Source organism: Sphaerodactylus townsendi, linkage group LG08 (assembly GCF_021028975.2).
Source record: "Sphaerodactylus townsendi isolate TG3544 linkage group LG08, MPM_Stown_v2.3, whole genome shotgun sequence".
Classification (NCBI taxonomy): Eukaryota; Metazoa; Chordata; class Lepidosauria; order Squamata; family Sphaerodactylidae; genus Sphaerodactylus; species Sphaerodactylus townsendi.
In genome coordinates, this window is record NC_059432.1 from 74,072,975 (window position 1) to 74,093,989 (window position 21,015).

At 40.7% G+C, this 21,015-nt stretch overlaps 1 protein-coding gene across 2 annotated transcripts in view; it reads right to left on the reverse strand.

The window, feature by feature from the left end:
- LOC125437584 (glypican-5-like) overlaps positions 1–21,015 on the reverse strand; it is a 495,530-nt gene that overhangs the window by 289,089 nt on the left and 185,426 nt on the right. The window contains exons 4-6 of one of the 2 annotated variants that reach the window (XM_048505297.1): positions 10,875–11,008; positions 6,043–6,102; positions 4,029–4,154 (exon numbers count right to left, since the gene is read on the reverse strand). In XM_048505297.1, the coding sequence (XP_048361254.1) occupies positions 4,029–4,154; positions 6,043–6,102; positions 10,875–11,008 (320 nt within the window). The remainder of the gene's footprint in view (positions 1–4,028; positions 4,155–6,042; positions 6,103–10,874; positions 11,009–21,015) is intronic. The other variant, XM_048505298.1, reaches the window with a different exon arrangement.

A 21,015-nucleotide genomic window follows, 5' to 3' on the forward strand; every position in this document is an offset into this window, starting at 1 on the left:
AATTAAGTCTAAAACTGGATCAGGCACAGTTTGCAGCTGCTTTCCATTCTTTCAATTCCTTTGCATCTTCCCATATTTTCTGATATTTGTGGATATGAATTCAGGGCTAAAATGGTCTATGAATGAGTGTATCCAGAGATTTCTTTTTAAGATCATTACTGATCTGCACTTCTGATTCTGCACATTGGAAAAACACTAAATAAAAGAACTCTTGCTAAGTACTGCCTATGTAATTTTTTTGGTAGTATTTTGCTATACATGTGCCTTAGAAACACAGAAGTGAGGAGATGGATATGTGACCTGAAAGCTGTAGCAAATTCCACATGTATGACATTCTGCGCAAAATATTGTTTGCTTATTTGTTTAAAAATTTGTGTGCCAGAGGAGGCTTACATAATGAAAACATTACAGTTATTGATTAAATGCCAGCATTAAAAACTCAGCCGGAGCATAAAAGCAGAAATAATTGAGCAACTTAAAATAATGGTTTTGAGGTTCAAAGGATGATATAAACATGATGTTGAAAGATCAACCTCTTAATTAACAGTCTTGGATCAGAAATGTTTTGGTCTGGTACCTAAAGCAGGGAGATTTAAAGACTAATCCAAATGCCCTTGGAGACTGGGTATGGTGCCGCTGCTGCCCTAACCCACACCCTCCAGAGGAATTGCAAGTGGTCCAGAGAAGTAGCTAAAACAACCTCCTCTCCCCCAGCTACCTGAAAGTCCTTCAAAAGGTTAAATAGAGTTATGCCACCATTTTTGGGTGGCATAAGTTTGAGGCCCTAGACATCGTAGTCCTGACCCGAAAGCCCAGATGAAAGCTGACTAATTTCAACTGTACCCCTGGGAACTCCCCAGTCTGCCCCCCCCCCTTGCCCAGGCATCTGATTGGATGCCAGCATCCCTCCATGGTGGCAGCTATTCCTGGTTTTGCCACCATGGAAAGAAGCAACACCTGGCTGTTGGCGCCTTTGTCCTCTCTGCCAGTGGGGATGTCCTCTCTGCCAGCAGAGGGGACAAAATGTCAGTGTGGCCCCTTGCCTCCTCCACTAGCTGTCCCTCCCACCCCCAGGATTGGGCTGCCAAGCACCAAACAAGCATCCAGGGAAAGGATGTGTAATAGGCAAACTGCTGCTGCTGGAAAAAAACCCTCTCAGTGAACACAGAACACAAATCACAGGACGCAGAAACAAGATCACATAAACCAGGGAGAAATGGGGGGGGAGCTTTTCCCCCAAGATGCCTTCAAGATGTTTTATTTCTGCTTAAACTGGGTTTTTGTGAAAACGCTAAATTAGCAATTCTTTTTTGCCAAGTCAGCTTAAAGTAGTCTCTTGCTTGCTGTGCAGAGGTCAGGAGATGACTTAATTCTCCAGCCCAATTGAAAAAGCTCTCACTTTTGTTTTCTCCTGCTGGCCATTTTTCCGCTGCTTGAAACCTTCATTGCGCTCGCCATTAGCTAAAAGTGCCCGGAATGTTTCCTCTGCATTCATCATGCTTGTGCTTCTTTTTAGATTAAAAAAAAGTACATAGTTCAGATCAGCTCTTCCTGTCAATTCTGGCAATACATAGTTTTCCTATTTTTAAATTTTCAATGAGCTGTCATCAAAGACATGAACACACGATATAAGAATCAATTCTCATATTGTGTGTTTGTATCTTCGAAGACAGCTCATCAAAAATAGGGAAACTATATATTGCTGGAACTGGCAGGATGAGGTGAGTTGAATCATGTACTTTTTGAGCTAAAATGAAGCATAGGCATGATGTGTGCAGAGGAAACATCCCCGGCAACTTTAGTAAATGGCCGGTGCAATGGAGGTTTCATATATCAGAAAATGGCCGGCAGGAGAAAATGAGAGAGAGGGTTTTTTGATGGGAGGGAGAAATAAGCTGCTCTCTCCTAAGATTCTTTATTTTTTTGTCCTGTCTGGACAAAAAAATGAGGAGCCAGGGTTTTTAAAGACATCCCCAGGACATCTTATTTTGGTTATGCAGAAAGGGCCTCTGTTTAGCAGACTCCAGCCCCATAGAGATGGCCCATCCATGTGCTTACTGAACATGTGGAGATGGAGAGAGGTCCGAGTGATTAGTCAGTGCTTTTGGCAGTAGCACTCCACATTCTCTCAAACAGAAATCTGTCCACAGTGTCTCTAGACATGATGTGCATTGAGCCTGGGACTTGATGCATATAAAACATGCCTCCACTAATTCGGCAACCAAAAATCTTCAGTACCAACAGTGCTATCTTAAGAACACTTTCATGCGACTAATTACACTGACTTGAATAGAATTCTGAGTACCCCGGTTTAGGGTGGACTGCAAACCACAAATGGGAACTGTCACATCAGAGGACGTGATACCACTGCTTTGCCATGACAAATGCATGACATCAACAAAAAACTGAGAGCCTGGGGGTTTTGGACCACATATATTAACATCCCAAGTCTTCTCATAAATAATTTCCATGTTAGAGTTTAATCAGTTTATTAATTTGATTGGATGTTAGCTGCATTTAAAAATATACTCAAAAATTCAAAACAGGGTATTTTTGTCATTGTTTTGCAAAGCTGTTATGGTTTTAATTATAAAGCTCTCTAAAACATATCCCATTCCTCCCAATACACCAAGAACCTTTTGTGAAATACACTTTATCTCCATGAGATCCATCTTCCTGGTAAGGTGAAGAAGAACAATAAACAAATCAGAAGCAAACAGTTCAGCAATGAATTCCTGAAAGATCTGTAAACAGAATGCACAGCAAGAAAGCACACACATAGTGTGCCAAATGTAAACACTCAAAAGCTTTCCATGCTGTGATGCCATCAGGCGCAAAGATGATCTTTGCATTGTTGCAAAGGTCATACTGTGTTTGTTAAATTTGTGCATCTGGCTTTGTCACCTCAGTACAGATTTGAATGGATACCAAGTCAAGTAATGGTTCAGGACAAACTACTAAGGCTCAGCATTTGTCTATGTTATTTTGCCCTTTGTGTGACGGTACATAGTGTAGCCTCTCTCAACTGTGGCTAAGAAAGTGGGAATCAGTTACAGAGGCTTCTAATTCCTGCCATCTCAAACTTGAATGTATTTGTTTACAAAATTTACATCCTGCCTTTCTCCCCTCACCATGGATCACTAAAGCAGCTCACAATTTAAAACATACATTATAAAAACACATTTTAAAACCATTAAAAACCAACCCCCAACAGTTTCAACAACAGACAAATCTGCTCAGGATAATCAGAGCCTTTTCTGCTTGGGTCCAGCCTGGATGAACTCTCTGCCGAGTGACACCCAAGTCCTGTGGGACTTGATTCAGTTCCTTAGGGCCTATGTTTGAGGCAGGAACAGATACATCTTAGCTGGCATGCCTACTTCGACTTCTGTTTTTTGTTGCATTTTTAGCTGTTTGGGGGTTTTTTTGGCTTGCTTCTCCTGCCCCTTCTGCTCCTTTCCCAGTTGGGCCCATCAGGGTGTTACATTTTATTAAAAGCACCACCTGGATTCAAAGTTAGAATTTTAATAATAAAATTTTCATTATTGCGTTGATTTTTTAAAAGTTGGATTGTTTAAATTGTGAAGCGAGCAACCCTGAGCCTGACTATGGTCAGGAAGGGGCAGGCTACAAATCCAATAAAATAAACAATTTGGAAATAATGCATATTAAAATTAGTGATACCTATTTCCATGTTGGGGCCACACCTGTGTAAAGAAAAAAATCTCTCCAACCACACACACACACATGCAGAGAGAGAGAGAGAGAGACACAGACAGACAGACAGACAGACAGACAGACAGGTAGGTAAAGGATGTCTCTTGTTCAGCAGCCTAGGTCTCATGAGCAGTTCTACGCTCAGCCCAGAGATCCATTGTCAAATATAAAATACAACCAAAATGAAAAGAAGAATTATTTTGAACAATACCTATTCTGTAATGGAGGTTTTTTTAAAAAAAATCTGCACAAAAAAATCTATGTATCAATGTGCAACCTATACTTCAAACGAACTGCAGACTCACAATTACCTTTCTACAACATCCTCTCCGTTCCAGCAAGTTGAGCTGTCTTTCATCACTAGATCCCCATCACAGAGTCGCTCCGTTAAAGAAGCATAAAGAGTTCTGGATCGTTTCATGTAGTTGATGAACTCCCTAGAAATTAGAAAGGCAACATTAGCAAGAATGCTAATTGACACTCTAAATCGCTTTCTAGGTCTTAATGATGCAGTAACTCTGTTGATAATATATCTGCTCTTGACTTCATGGGTTAGCTCAATCAATAGTAGCAGCAGTACTCAGAGGGTCGAGCTGCACGTTACTCATCAGTACATGTAATTAAACACCAATAGCTGTTTCTTATACTTTAGAAATATAGACTTTGAGTGAAAAAATGGATGGGAAAAGGCATAAGTAACCTATTCCCTTCCACAACTCTCCAAGTTGCTTCCTCCTACTAACTCCTACAGGTATGTCCTCACCCTCAAGCACATATCTAGAACCTCAAGAGACTGAGCAGAGTTGTAATCGAAAACCCACTGATGGAAATGGTTTATCACCTTCCCTGCTCCTGCTCCTGCTTCACCACTGAAAATTACCTTCCTCCAAAGCAGCTTTTCACTACAAGAACCAGCAGTTTATGGTTTAAATACTCATATTTGCATGTAAAGTGAAAAATGCCCCCCAACTGTGAAATGTGTGCATTTCAAAATGTGACACAGAAAGATAAAGCATTATTCATATTTATATCACTAATTACTGAGACTACTGTGATCTGTTTCTCTATATAAATGTGTCTAGAATTGAGTTGCCCCTTTTTGGCTATAATGTAAAATAATTTGATTCATATCACAATCAGCAGGGAGAGTTAATTTCACAGTTCATCCATAATTGCACCAAGGCAATCCAAATGTGCCCACATGGAGGTCAGCTGGTCATTCACCACCACCTCTACTTTAGTATTCCAAGAGAGAATTTATAATCTAATTTAACCTATTCTGTTTTGTGTGTTGTGCATAGCCAAGGAAAGACCAAGCAAGTTGCAATCCTTCCAGTTAACCATCTGCTGATATTTTATTAGTTTACATACATAACATGAACTATGTGACCAACAAAATATTGAGTAACAACAATCAGTTGGAATGACCAGTATTTCCCTTTCGTATATAGTCTAATATCTAGGAGGAAAACAGTGGAATATTTCCAGCATCTTAAATATGCAGTCCTTACTGTCAAATCAACAACATGAATGGTACGTGAGTCGAAACAAGAAAGACAGAGAACAGCTGTTTCCCTCTCAAGTTGGATCTTGTACACACAAAAGGACTCTTGCGCCACTATCATTCCTCCCCCTTGTGAGTCCACAGCTGTGTACAAGTACTACTGAACTCAGAATCATGCTTGTGGTTTTTAAAATACAATTATGGTTTTTGCTCCAGGAAAAGGGAGAAGACTGGGTGAGAAGAGCGTCTGTGGCAAATAGGCTAGGATAGTATGGATTTTCCTATTAATATAATTCTTACCTCACACAAAATCTAACTGCATAACAACTATACTATTAAATTGGACAGTCTGAGAACTGTGCTATGCCTGCAGCTCATTCATTCATTTGAAGGCTGTTGTTCCTGTTACTTGCATTTCCTTCCAAAAGGTTAAGGGCAGCCTTTTCTTACTGGGTTAATGATAGCTACCTAATGTCAAAATAATATTTCAGTAAAACCTCTAACCACATTTCCAGTTAAGAACAGAGACCTTTTTAGAATATTCCATATGACTTTAAATATTATTTAAAAGGCATTCCATGGTATCAAACCAAACAAAACACTGAGGGAGATCCAAAGATTCCCTTTCAGTAAGTGAGTAATCTTCCACTGGTGTTCTCTAAAGGAAAGCACCTTCATTCAGTGGAATGTTTCTCACTCAGTAGAAGGGAACTGCTAGTTCCAGCCCCCTGTATGTCTAGAAACAAACTAAGAGCCTTTAACATTGGGGAGCTCATTTAAAATGCACAAACAAAGCACGTCAGCTTCTTTTTCAAGCTTACCGGGACATTTTTTTCAAACTTCTGGATTTGTCATTCTTTGAAGCTTTCAGAGGCAGAGAACTGGAATGGGCCAGGGAGAATAATCATCAGTCAGGAAATTGGGGAAGAAGGGAAAGCAGGGATTAAGGTAAATGAAGAAATGAGAAACAAAAAAGGTAATAAATTATTTGAAAGAAAAGATAATCAAGGACATGCACAGGATTATACCAGAAAAGAATAAATGCAATTTAAATATGCTCTGATCAATGGTTAAAAAAATAATAAGAGATACAGCTCAACAAAGCTTAATTCTTGCTGGATTGTGCCCCCTGCTTGCAGATTTGAGCTTTTCTCTAAAATAGATTTTTAAAATCTACCATGCAATCCAAAAATTCACCATGCAATCCAGAACTCCTACTGAGTTCCACACAACTATCTGGTAATTAGGCTGAGATTTGCAGCGTTAGCTGACTTTTCACAATTTTAAATGCATGATTACAAAATGAAGGCTTAAACTTAGAATTAAATTTATGAAACGAATTATGAAAAGAAAATTTATGAAACTAATTTATGAAACTGTATCCAAATGCAACATAATGGAAGAAGAGTTCTGAGAATGCAGCAGGACTAATATTTTGTGGATGAGAACTTAACAGGCACATAGGAGATAGATGGAAAATTATGCATGTTCAGGGAGACAAGACACAGGCCCTTTTATCCCAAGAAAACGTTAAAAAAATGCATTGCCACCTTTAAGTATATGGAAAAGATAGGATTAAATCAGTGGTTCCCAAAGTGGATGGTACTGCTTCTGCGGAGGGATTACCTAGGGGGGCACTAAGTGGCAAAGGGGCAGCAGGGGGTTCTGGAGGTGCCCCCCCTTCAATTGAGTTGTTCACTTATTTACAATAGGAACTGTGCTGGCAAATCTAGTGGCAACGATTAGAATTTTTTCTGACTTTGAAAAGCTGGTATCACTGGGTCAAGATCATCAATTTTATTGAATAAATTAAACTGAAAAGTTTTAATTGGATTTTGAATAGATGTGCAATTAATTGTTACTGTTTTTTAATTTAATTGTTGTTATCTTCCTTAATAAGTCATGCAAACCACTATTTTGAATGTTTTTATAGGGTAGGGCAGGGGGCACTGCAAATGAGTTTATGGAACCAAGAGGGCACCAGCCCAAAAAAGTTGGGAAACCACTGGATTAAATAAGTAAATAAATATCCAATATTTTAGTTTCATTACTACAAACAAGAGGACATCATCTGAACGGGAAGAGCTTTCCAAAAACTTTCCACTCATGGGTTTATTTCAATGAAAATGAATCCCAGGAGTCTGTATAGAAAAAACATATGATGCTTGAAATGGTCCAGAGGATCTCCATATACTGTTTAAGTGGGTGAAAAAGAGCCATGGGAAATTTTTAAAAATCAGTGAAATCCTGACATCATATTACTTCTCCCTCTATTAAAATCTAAATACTAACTTTTAAACAGAATGTACTTCCAGTCTGTTTTTAGGTGCAGTATGGTATATTAAAGTGACCCTCAAATCTTATAGACAAGCCTCTTGTGTTGCCAAATGGAGGAATACTTTTAATTTCTGAACCAACAATAACATCTGACTTTATCGATTGAGGTCTATGCATACATTGTTTATCTCACCCTTCCCTCCAAGGGATCAAGGGTGAAGTACATTGTTCTCTCCTTGTCTTTTTTACCCTCACAACAACATGGTAAAGAAGGTTAGACTGAGAGAGAGTGACTGGGCCAAGGTCACCCAGTAAGTTTCAAAGTAGAGTGGTGATTTGAACCTGGAGGTCCCAGATCCAATCCAACATTCTCACAACTTTACCACACAAGCTTTCAGTGGCAACTCCTGTTTTTGTGAATCTAACTTTAAAAAAGCACCATTTTCAGTGTCTGACCATCTCCAGATTGTGCTTGGCAAAGCAAGTAAAACTACCGTCTGCTGAGGAGTTCTAACATGCACCATTAAGAGTAACCAAAACATCATGCAGTTCTTATGCAAGTTTTAGCCATGCCAGCATAGTCATAGAGATAAGTTTTGCAGAGTTAAAAAGATATGAGAAGCGGGAAAATAATTTAGATGGTGATAAAAACAGAAAAGTGGTAATTTTGAATAGGTATCATCGGCAAGGAAGGAGGAATTGGAACCAAAAAGAAACCTTCCAATCTAGAATTAATTATAACAAACCTTAGAAGATGACAGAAAAGGAAGGCTTTCCTAATCTCTTATGCCACTGCATTATAATCCTCATTCATTCACTTGAAATTGCTCTTGACCACTTCAGCTTTAACCTGAACTACAGAGAGACAGAGACCCTTTACACACAACACAAATAAAATGTCTTGCAGACATTTTTAAAAGAAATGGGTTTTGGCGGGGTGGGGGGTCGTCTATATACTGCAAACAACAGAAGTGTTGACAGAGAAAGTGGTTCTTTTTCCTCCCCTACCCCCCAGCTCTTGCTTTCGTTTTTGCCACAGCTTGCACCCATCCTTTCTCCCACTTGTGATTTGTGCCACCAGCCATTTGGTGAAGGTTTCGAAACCTTCAAAGGTTTCCTCTGCTTACAGCTCATCCGCTCATGATTTCACTGTATAAAGTACATGAATACAGTTAGTTTGGACTGGGGATCCCACACAGATGTCATTTTCCATTTTTTCTTGTTCTGAGGGAGGTGTCTTCAAAGATATGATGATATAAGAATCAGCATTATGAAATTATTTCAAGCTGCTGTAGTTTGAAGACACTTCCCTCAAAACAAAACAAAAAAAGGGAAAATGACATGTACGCGGGATCACCAGTCCAAACTAACTTTATTCATGTACTCATTCAGTGAAATTGTGGGTGGATGAGCTGCAAGCAGAGGAAACCTCCATGGAAAACACCAGAGGTGGACGGCAGGGACAATCACAAGTGGAAGAAGATGGCAAGCACGAACTGCAGCAAAAATGTAAGTAAGAGCTGTTAGAAATTGAGCAGAAAAAATAAGATGTTTCCTGCTGTCTGCACAGCAAGCAGGAAACATTTTCAACCCATCATGGGGAAAAAAAGATTGCTAGCTTAGGGTTTTCATAAAAACCCGAGATGAGCAGAAATAAAATGTCCTGAAGACATACTGGGGGAAAAGCTGTGTGGAGTTCTTCTTTAAAACACTTCTTTTAATGTCCTCAAGATGTTCTATTTGTGCTGTGCAGAAAGGGCCAGAGTCATACAACCACTTTATGATTTAGGCCCTAATTCTGCAAATGATTTATGACTAGTCCTTTGTACTTATCACAGGGCTTTGCATTAAAGAATACATTGTTAATATATTTAATAGTACTTAAGTAAATGGATGCAAATATACTGCATTAGGTAGGCTATGGTTTTTGGGCTGCGAACTGCAGGTTGGGAAAATTTGGAGATTTGGGGATAGAACCTGGGGAGGGTGGGATCTGGAGAGTAGAGGAACCTCTACAGAGTATAATGCTATAAAGCCAACACTCCAGTGTAGCCATTTTCCCCAGGGGAACTGGTTTTTTGCAGTCTGGAGATCAGTTGCAATTCTGGGACATCTTCAGGCCCACCTGGATGTTGGCAACCCTATAAATAGATTAGAGTCTACGTTTCCAGCCAACATGGATACCATTTTGGATGGGTCTGAATGAATAGAAAAAATAGACTGTGCTATACTGTTGTCAGTAAACAGTAACAACTTATGGACATTTTTTTTGTTTGTTTCACATATTCTGGAGAAATTAGAGGTAGATTAAAGGATCTCTGATCATGCAGCATGATTTGCTTGCCTCCCTGTTCCTATTGGAGCCCCAAATTCCCGTATGATGCTGAGTATGGCAGTCCCTGGTCCCAAATACAGCATTTTGAGCTGCAACAGAAGAGAGAGGTAAGAAAGTCACATTCCGTGGCTAGAAATCCTTTTGTCTGCAGAAAACTCCAGAGGTTCCAAGCTCTGTTATAGATTAGCTTGCTCCATTATGAGAATGTATGGACATATGGACACTTATGGGCTCTCTTATAGATAAACTGATTTTTTTTCTAGAATTTCAAGATATGTAAGCAGACTAGAAAGTATCCGAAGTGAACTTTTTCAGAGACAAAATTCAGGTATGCAGTTTTGGCATTACAATAAGTAGCTACCAGGACTACAGATCCTGTGTTCAAGCGAAATCACCCCATTTAGATACCTGGTATCTGAAATACTCTACAAGTAAGTTATTGTTGTTCATACAATATAATGCAGATCATCCTCCTATTGGTACAATGTAGATAAAGACCTTCCTCTTTAATTAAACAAAACTGTAGGAGTTTCAATTAATAAGCACAGAAGTATCTTTTAACATTTGATATGCAACTCTGAACAGACTTTTAAAATATATACACTTCAGTGAAGATCAGGAAGCATAATTTGGTCTCTGGTAGGACCATTATTAGACAATACAATGTTGATACAACAATGGGAAACCATAGAGCTATGCAAATATTCAAAAGTGCATGAGCATATGCTGTGTACACTGTGTAGTGTACATGTGTAAAGAGGATCAGGATCAGGTCTGCTGTCTCCCCTCACAACATGTCTGAGGAGATCTTTTACACACATACAATGAATGTGTGTAGGATCTTCCATATTATTTGCATCTGATTACTTCTAACAAGATGAAAGGCTTTCTGCTCATGTCTGGGTAAAAGAGAACACCTATAGCAAAACCAGAGTGTGTGATCCTACTGTCTTCCATATGTGCAAACTGCATGCCACTTTGTATCTCTGCACAGAACTTCTAAATCAGAATTACAGTGGAATATGTCTCAATGTTGGTTACCTCCTTTTATTGTTTAGAACAGAGGAATGTGCCATTGTAAGAGACTGTGTTTCAGATATCTCTTTCGCTTGTATTATATTATCTGGTGAAGGTTTCATTTCTCTTTCTTCAGGATGTCCACATACTTTATCAACCTGTAACAAGAAAGGAGAGGGTAAGCATAACAAGCATAACATCACATGCACATTATATGAACTATAGACATGTCCAACCAAGTGTAAGATATGTCCCCATATGCTGCCATTGTATAGCACCTGCCTACTGGATCAAGGTATCAACCAATTTTAAAGAGGGTAGAGCAGTGATGACATCACAGTAATGACTGTATTTCTTTTGCCTGGACAACATGACAATCCGCTGAATATTTCTAAAATAAAAAATGCTGCTAAAAGACAATATCACAACGGAAATGCACAAAAGCACAGATATTTTGATGAATGTATTGCCTTGCAAATTGAGGTTCTTACCCATTTATCATGCAGGATATTTAATTTATTTTAATAAAACATTTACAGCCTGCCTTTCAATAGTAACACACATTTTGTAAAACATGGTTATGTGGCTGCAGTATTCTTATGGGAGCTCTCTCGGTGGGAAAACATTTTTGTTGAGAATTGAAGTGGATAAACACTTATCACAAAGTGGGTGAAAGGAAATGAAGGAGATTTGTAATCAGGATGAGAATGTCTCTTTCTGGACTTTCCATTCCTATCAAAACTGTGAAAGAATAACTCTGCCTTGGTCACATTCAACTGGAAGGATAAATTGAATTAAAAACAGGCAAGTAAAAAAGCACATCTTAAAAGATGCATGCTGGCAACAGGTCAAGTTAATACAAGGCATAATGCAACTGAAAAGAAATTACCATCACAAACAGCCAAAAAGTTAAGCATACCCTCCAGATTCCTTTCATTTTCTATCCAATAGTTAATGTCACAAGATAAACAGTAACATAGCTTATACTGAAAAGACGAGGAAAGGTGTGTTTGTGTGAAGTGCCAACAAGACACTTCCAACTACTGGCAACCCTATGAATCAGTGTCCTCCAAAATGTCCTATCGTTAACAGCTTTGTTTAGGTCTTGCAAACTGAGGACCTGGGCTTCCTTTAAATACTCCATCTGTGTCATGTTTTCCTGCTGCCCCCAACTTCTCACATTATTGTCTTTTCCAGTTACTCCTGTTTTCTCATGTGACCAAAGTACAACAAACTCAGTTCAATAACTTCTAAGGGATCATTCAGGCTTGATTTTATCTAGAACTTATTTATTTGTCTTTGTGGCAGTCCATACTATCCATGGAACACAGGAATTACAAACATCTTCCTCTTCTCAAAATGAAATGTTCTGTGCTGCCCCATCACTCTCAAATAACCCATACTTGAGACACATATTAATTGAAATGAATAAAGCTAGTGTTCTGGATTAAAAAAACAATTAAAGCTGTTCTTCCAGGGGCTTCTCCATAAGTTCGGGGTGAGTCACAGTCATAATGTTCAATCAAGTTGATAGATTTATTCCACTGAACCGATGCTAGGGCTTTGCACCAGGTTCTATGCTCTGTCGATGCATAGCAAAGCACAGCATCAGACTGCTACTTAGTAAGGATCTAATTTGATTGGATGTTAGCTGCATTTAAAAATATACTCAAAAACTCAAAACAGGGTATTTTTGTCATTGTTTTGCAAAGCTGTTATGGTTTTAATTATAAAGTCCTCTGAAACACATCCCATTCCTCCCAATACACCAAAAACCTTTTGTGAAATACACTTTATCTCCATGAGACCCATCTTCCTGGTAAGGTGAAGAAGAAAAATACACAAATCAGAAGCAAACAGTTCAGCAATGAATTCTGAAAGATCTTTCACTCAATGACCCTTTGAGCTGGTACTCATGCCTTTTTAAAAGACTATTTTGGTTCTGATACGTCACTGTAATGGGACATTGAAAAGGAATCATTAAATGGGCTTTCCATTTGACAATGAATAGTTGCTTTTGTCTAATAAACCAGTTCATTCCCATACATCCTGCCACAACTGAAGATGTATTTATATTGAAGTTTCCATTGAGGATGCTTGATCACCTGCTAGTTGCAATCAGAACCTTAGAATGTTCACAGATTATTTGCCAGGGCTTGAAAGTTTTGAATGAGTTCAATTATGCTAAAAAAGCTGATTGTATTTGGAAAAATATCACAGGGTTGACAACTCCAGCCAGGTAAACTCCTATAGATTTGGGGGAGAAATCTGGGGAAGGCAGAGCTTGGGGCAGGAATGTCATTTCATATTATTGGAGTAGGAACACTTAGCAGGAATATCATTTCATAGAATTTGCCCTCCAAAGCTTCCCTTTCTGCCAGGGGAGCTGATCTGTAGCCTGGAGATCAATTGTACAGGTAATTCCTGTACTTGAGACTTGATCTGGAAGATGGCAATTCTACACGCTACTTCCTGTGGATTTTCCCTTGTGGCTGATGCTCCCTCCTTCCCAGACTTGCCAGCTGTTTGCTACATTTTTAAAGCAAAAACAACAACAACAACCAAGAACAGTCAAATAGTTTATGATAACTTACAGATTCTAAGGTGTTGGTCAGCCCATGCCTGAAGGGGGGTAGACAATCCAGCCCTGCCACCTCCAAAGAGGATTGCAGAGGTGCAAAAATAAAGAAAACTGGTAAGTTCCTCTAACATTGCTGGAAGTCTCTTGTGCAGCCGAATGGGCCATGTGGGCCTTTTTGCTGGTGTAAGACTGGCACTGGTGCTCAGGCGTCATGTGATCATGTACATCCCTGGTGCCAGCACAAGTGCCCATGCACCAGCCTGGATGCCACTTATTCCGTGTTGAGTGACATCTATGGCAATGAAGGGATTACCCCACATCCAGGGGTCTTTTGTCCACCCCATTCAGGATTGCAGTGTTAGTTAAACTCATCGGAACTGGAGTTCCCCCCTTCCTAAATCTGTGAAATTTTCATTGTTAAAGGTTTGCTCCACTAACTAAATAGATATCACAGGGCTGTGTGGCTTGTTTCTTGGCCCATCATGACCAAATATTTTTAATAGAAAATGATCAGGAAATTTTTTTTGTACATTACATTCTCACGCTGCCTCATGGAAGAGGTAGTTATTTTTCAAATAAAGTTCTGTTGCTCCCATACATCTGGGTAACCTTTTTACGGCAATGTGACATAAAGCTGCTCTTGATCGCCTGATGCATGTGAAGCTTGCAGGAAGCTTGTAGAAGTGGTGGCTACACAGTCACAAAGCTGCTTGACACGACATTTCATTCAAACTTAGAAGAAAAGCATCAAAATAATCTTTGGTGGGGGCTCAACTTGCATGTAAACAAACAATTCGATCACAATAAGTTCAAATATTGATCAAACATTCTTGATATGCCTAGTTTCAAGCTGTACAAATTTAAATGTAATCAAAGATAACTGAGGAAGTAACCATAGCAAATTGTTTAGAATTACACTAGTAATAAAAACCAGAATTGAAGATGAACTTCATATTCAACATATAGCATTGATTCATATTAAGCAAAAAATATTTTATGGTACTACATATTCTCAATGGTCATTTTCTTCTGTCAACAAGAACTGGTAGATAAATGTTCAGTATAGCCTCACTGTTATAACCTCAATAATAATCTCCTGGTGCTCATGCCAGATGATAATTCTTTAAGTCCTGGTTCTCAGTAATGAGTTGTTTGACATTTACCACCATCCTTTACAATTATTACAAATAATCACCCTTGCAAGGGCTTCACTCGCAAATAAGCAGAGGGGAAGACAGGGCATTTCATATGAAATCCTTTGAATTCTCACAGCTTGAGAAACCTGAAAAAATCAGGTCACATTTAATATATCTAATGTAATCAAAGAAAAAGGAGGATGTCATGCTTTTATAAACATCTAATTTCCCTAAAGTAGCAGACCTTTCCCCTCCTGTTCAGAGAAGACAGGCTTCTCTGATTCCTCAAAGGGATGCTTTGAAACCTGTGTAAACAAAACAAGACAGATATACAAGGAATTGAGATACACGCAAGGTCTTAAAACGCATGTGTCTTCATTTCTGATTTGCTACACTACCTACAATTAAAAGCAACAGCAGCTACTCAGACACCCTCTAAAATTCTTCAATCAATTTGCATCAATTCAAACTAATTCGCTTATTGAAACACAAAGCACTATGCTGCAAGGTAGCTGTATCTCAGTTAGCTGCTCCATAGGCAGCAGGAGACCGATTTCCCAGACTGGGAAATGTCAAGTTTAAGCCCTTGTATTTTGCCACTGCCATCCTGGGAAATTGTGACACCAAAGATCCATTTGCCAATGCTTTGTTTATAAATACAATAAAGGCTCTTCTTAGGCTACCCAATCACCACCTGGCCCCTTATCAGGCCCAGACCTTGGAGAGTGCCTCTCCACAGCTTGAAAATGCTTTGAGTTGCTGGGAATGCTTTTCGGAACTGACTGGTAAGGGGAAGGGGTGCTTGGGGTAGCTTGGCTGGGGCATATAGGTTGCTATTGTGTATGTCAATACTAGATTCAGCAAACCGTGCCAGTTCATACTCTGATTAAATAAACCTGAGTTCTGCACCCCTGAGTCTGATTAAATAAACCTGAGTTCTGCAACCCTGAGTCCCACCTTTCTGATGCCATTGAGGTAGTTGCTCCCCGACGCCCTCTGCGCTCCCGATCACAGCTGTCCCTCTGGTATACTGAGGAGCTACGCCGTATGAAACGAGAACTTAGACGGCTAGAGCGAGTGTGGAGGAAATCTCGTGATGAGGCTGCATGAACATCTTATAGGACGTTTATGAAGGCCTATGAGATGGCGACGAAGGAGGTGGAGAGGACTTTCTTCTCTTCCTCTCTCGCATCTGCTAGCTCTCGCCCGGCACAATTATTTCGTATTATTCGGTCATTGACCTCATTATCTGAGGCTTCTACAAATTGTCAATTGGCTATTAGCTGTGAGGCATTTATGAGGCTTTTTTCGCCAGATAAAGGTCATGTCAAGCTCCGCCGGGAAAGACCTTCACCACTGCTTAGCTTAACCAGTAGAGTTGAACTAGGAGGCTCCCTTGCCGTCTTCTGGTCCATGTTTGGCCCAGTTCTCCCTGCTCTCTGAAGCCTGCCTTCGATTGCAGGGCCTCTGGCTGCTGTTAGACCTACTACCTGTCCTCTGGATCCATGCCCCTCCTGGCTTATTAAAGCATGCCAGGGCAGGAGTTGAAACCCCACCTGTTGAGTATCATCAATAGCTCCCTTGAGCAAAGGAGTTTTCCCCTGGTTGGGTTGAAGGAGGCAGGTGGTCCGCCCACTCTTGAAAAGACCATTGTTTAGGATCCTGGAGATCTGGCCACCATTACAGCCGTTTCGAATCTTTCGTTTCTGGGGAAGGGAATGGAGAGAGTGGTGTTGGAGGAGCTACAGGGCTTCCCTGGAGGAGACGCATCAGCTTTTGATCCCCTTCCAGTCCAGCTTCCGTGCTGGGCATGGGACAGGAACTGTTCTGGTCAGCTGTCACAGATATGCTCCGGCTTTGCAGCTGGGCCGAGGAGCAGATCTGGCGCTGCTGAGTATTGCTAGATCTTACATAGCGTTTGATGTGGCTGCGACCACAATCTTTTGGCCCACAGCCTTGGCAGCTTCACAGGGAGTCGCGGGGACACGGTCCTTGAATGGATTGGGTTCTGGATTCCTTGGGACCGGACTGAGCAAGTGTAGTGCGGGGACCGAGCCTCCCGAAGGTGCTCGCTTCATTGCGGTGTGCCTCAGGGAGTGCTGCTGTCCCCACTATTATTTAACATCTATATGCGACCCCTTGCTCAGTTGGTGTGGAGCTTTGGGCTGACGTGCCATCAATATGCTGATGACACTCAGCTCATTCTGTTGAATAGGGGGGAGCGGTCGCCGCCACAGCAGCACTCCACCATTGTTTGGAGGTGGTAGCTGGTTGGTTACAACAGAGCAGGTTGAAACTGAATCCATCGAAGATGGAGATCCTCTGGCTGGGCCGTGAGGAGGAGATCGGGGATTTTCAGTCGCCAGTGTGGGAGGGGGCTATATTGGCATCGGCCTCCTCCGTCCGTGACCTGGAGGTCCACCTGGATTCGTCTCTTTCAATGGAGACCCAGGTGGCCCATGTAACCCAGCTCGCATTTTTCCATCTTCGCCAAGCACAGCGGCTGGCCCCCTTCCTTTCCCAAAGCAACCTGGCCACTGTGATCCATGCAACGGTCACCTCCAGGGTAGACTATTGCAACTCGCTCTACGTGGGCCTTCCCTTGCATCTGATCCAGAAACTGAAATTGGTCCAGAATGCAGCAGCTTGTGTGCTCACAGGGGGTGCCACCAGAGACCACATCACACCTGTGTTATGCCACTTGCACTTGTTACCGATTGAATTCCGAATCACCTTCAAGGTGCTGGTGTTAACCTTGGCCTTGGCGCTGAAGCACCGGGACCCTCCATACTCTGCGGGGATCGCGTCTCTACCCCATATGTCCCGAACCGGTCTCTCGCGTAGGCAGAGGCCAACTTGCTGGTGATCCCTGGCCCCTCAATGATGCGGCTAGCCTCTCCACTCCAGGCCAGGGCGGCTACAGCCCTGGCTCCCCAGCCTGGTGGAGGCAGCTTCCTCCGATCCTGTCAGGGCCCTCAAGCGGAGTCTCAATGAGTTCGCAGAGCCTGTAAAGACTGAGCTAGTTCCCAGCCTTTGGGAGGCCGGTCACGGGGAGGCTGGCAGCACCTTTATAACATCAGTGGATCCTCTATAACATCAGTGGATCCTGCGTTTTAATGGGGTGGGGTTTATTTTATATAGAGCCAAATTAATTAATATTTAACTTATTTTAGTCTTGATTTTATTGTGCTCTATTTATGCTTGTTGTTCACCGCCCTGAGCCTTCCGGGGGAGGGTGGTATATAAATAAATAAATAAATAAATAAATAAATAAATAAATAAATAAATAAATAAATAATTGGGAAGAGGTCAACAACACGACAGAAAAGAGGGATTGCGAAAGGGTTTCTAGATTTTTCTGCAAACTGGCGATTCTTCAAGTTTGTAGAAGTGACTCAATTCTGCAATACCCTGGAGCCAATTATTGTGATATTTGCAAAACTATGTTTACTTTATGTCTATGTTTACTTTAAATATGTTCAGCAGAGTTTATAAATACCCACAGATTGCAGCCTAAAACGAGATTAGTTTGAAGTATTTAACAAGCAAACTTCCCTCAGTTTTAAATCTATAGCAAATTTGACATTTTTAAAAAGAAATCTTAAGGCCTGTAGCTATATTTGATCGACAGCAAAATTCCCGCTATGTAGTACAGTGGCATAGCACCCATGGGAGGGGGGAACAACGCCCTGGGTCGAGCAACAGTGGAGGCATGCCGTATGGCAGGGGCGATCCAGGACGTGGCGGGCAACACTGCAGCAGGGCACAGAGCTCATGCGTGGCCCCGGCGCAGTTTCTCCTCGCTCTGCCTCTGATGTAGTATAGATCTGTGGAAGTTATTCTAGAACAGGGGTAGGGAACCTGCGGCTCTCCAGATGTTCAGGAACTACAATTCCCATCAGCCCCTACCAGCATGGCCAATTGGCCATGCTGACAGAGGCTGATGGGATTTTCCATGCCCAGACCAGCATGGAATCCCTACCAGCATGGCCAATTGGCCATGCTGACAGAGGCTGATGGGAATTGTAGTTCCTGAACATCTGGAGAGCCGCAGGTTCCCTACCCCTGTTCTAGAAGAAGCAAGATTGGGAATGCATTAGTACATGCTTAAGAGACCTAAACAGCAGAGTGGTAAACTGCAGTACTACAGTCAAAAGCTCTCCCCATGACCTGACTTTGATCCTGACAAGGTTTCATGTTGGTTTCATGTTGATTGACTCAGCCTTCCATCCTTCTGAGGTCAGTAAAATAAGTACACAGCTTGCTGTGGGTGCAGTGCAGACAATTAGGGAAGGAAATGAGCCAGTGTGGTGTAGAGGTTAAGAGCCAGTGGATTCTAATCTGGAGAACTGGGTTTGATTCCCCACTTCTCCACCTGAGTGGCAGAGGCTTATCTGGTGAACCGGATGTGTTTCCGCACTCCTACATTCCTTCTGGGTGATGTTGGGGCTAGTCATAGTTCTTCGGAACTCTCTCAGACTTTCATCCTTCCAAGGTCAGTAAAATGACTACCCAGCTTGCTGGGGAAAAGTGTAAATGACTGTGGAAAGCAATGGTAAACCACTCCACACACAAAGTCTGCCTAGTAAACATCATGACATCACCCCATGGGCCAGTAATGACCTGGTGCTTGCACAGGGGACTACACTTAACTAGTGCCTAACACCTCAGTTTTTTTTAGGTGCCCAGCCAGCCCTTCAGACTTGTAAAAGGTTTTTAATCTTTTCACATTGCATCAAATGGGCAAGTGTTCAAGGTTTTTCTGGGCATGGAAAATCCCATCAGTTTTACAAGATGATAGATCATATGACTCTAAAATACTAAAATACTGGATACTAAAAAGGATAACGACTGCCTGTACAAGAATATCCTAAAGATCAAGTACTAATCATTCCTGCCTGTCAGCTCCTCACTTGTAACTGGTGACATTTGGCTTTGGATATTGACAATCAGCAAAGGTTATGCCTAAGGGTATAATTACCATAGTCCATTGAATACAGGGAAATCTATGGGGAATCAATTCACTAAATCCTTTTAAAAGCTCTCACAAATATTACGTAACTCTTTAGAAAGATAACATGGGAACAACTGAACTTTCCATTTTAATTTAATTTCCCCTTTATCATTTTAAAAATTAATTACATTAAGCAAGAGATGTACTGGGATCTCATGTTCTCTTCCACTCAGCTAAAATGAAAGCAGTAATCAAGAGATGGCTGTTTCAGAGGATGGGCATGTTGCTCTGCAGTAAACAGTTAGATGTGTGTCTAGCAATGCTTTAGAAATCAACAAGAGTTTCATGGTATACGCTTTTTGAGAGCCAAAGTGCCCTTCATTAGACACAGCAGAATAGAAATGAAGATCTGAGTTCTTTTATCCTAGTCAGAATGCGTGTGAGGAGGATGTCACTTGTATGCTTGTAAAGGATGCAAAGATACAGTGTGTACTGCAATCAGTTTGATTAGAGCTGAGGGAAAATGTTTGGGGGCAGAACATCTATAGTGAGATAAAATCTTATGTCCCTATTCAGCTCTGGAGGGTTCATTGTTCTGAATACTGTTCAGAAACAATGACTGGTTTCTCTTTTCATTTCCTCTTGTAAAATATACATAAAGGAACATGTGAAAAATAATATTTAAAAATTAGTCATAAAACCAAGGAAAAGGCTATTTAACCTAATTGTGACTTAAGGAAAACATGCACCACAAAGGTTCTACAATAAAAAGAACAGATTTAAAGATCTACATCCTCATTGTAATTTTTACTCAAAATAAGTTCTGCTGATCCAAATGTGGCTTACCACCAACTAAACAGGCATGGAATTGAGGCCGAAATAAATACGCCTAAACATGCTTAGAACAAGAATGTCTTAATCTTTCTGTTTTTGATGTGTATTCATTTAAATGCCTATTTTATTACAGCAAAATTCTAAGCAGTCACACTCTTCTAAGTGCATGTACTTCAATGAGTTTAGAAGGATATAATTTTGTTTAGGATTCAAAAATTCAGTGTCAAATTATGTAAGATATATATTTACTGAAATATCAGAGAATGAACCTCCCTCCAGTGTGAGCCAATGACCTATGTGAGGAGAAAGTCAGAGGTTAATATAGGAATACCAATATAACCCAGCCTTAATTATGCATATACAGGAGCTCAGTTAATGACACAGATTATTCGATAATTGTGTGTGTGCTTTAACAGCAATACCATATTGATTTAACCCAAAGTTCAGCATTAGGAAGCAAGAAATATGACACGTCCGCGAGGGAATTGGTCGATTTAATACTCCCCTTGAATACAGGCAGTTCAATTCTTTAAACAGTTGTGCTATTAGAAGCCACCTCGTTTATATTTGCATACTGAAAGTATAAACAAGTTCATGATTAGAGAGACTACTTTCTTAGTCCATTTCAGCAACAATACAAAAAAAATATTTTTTAAAAAG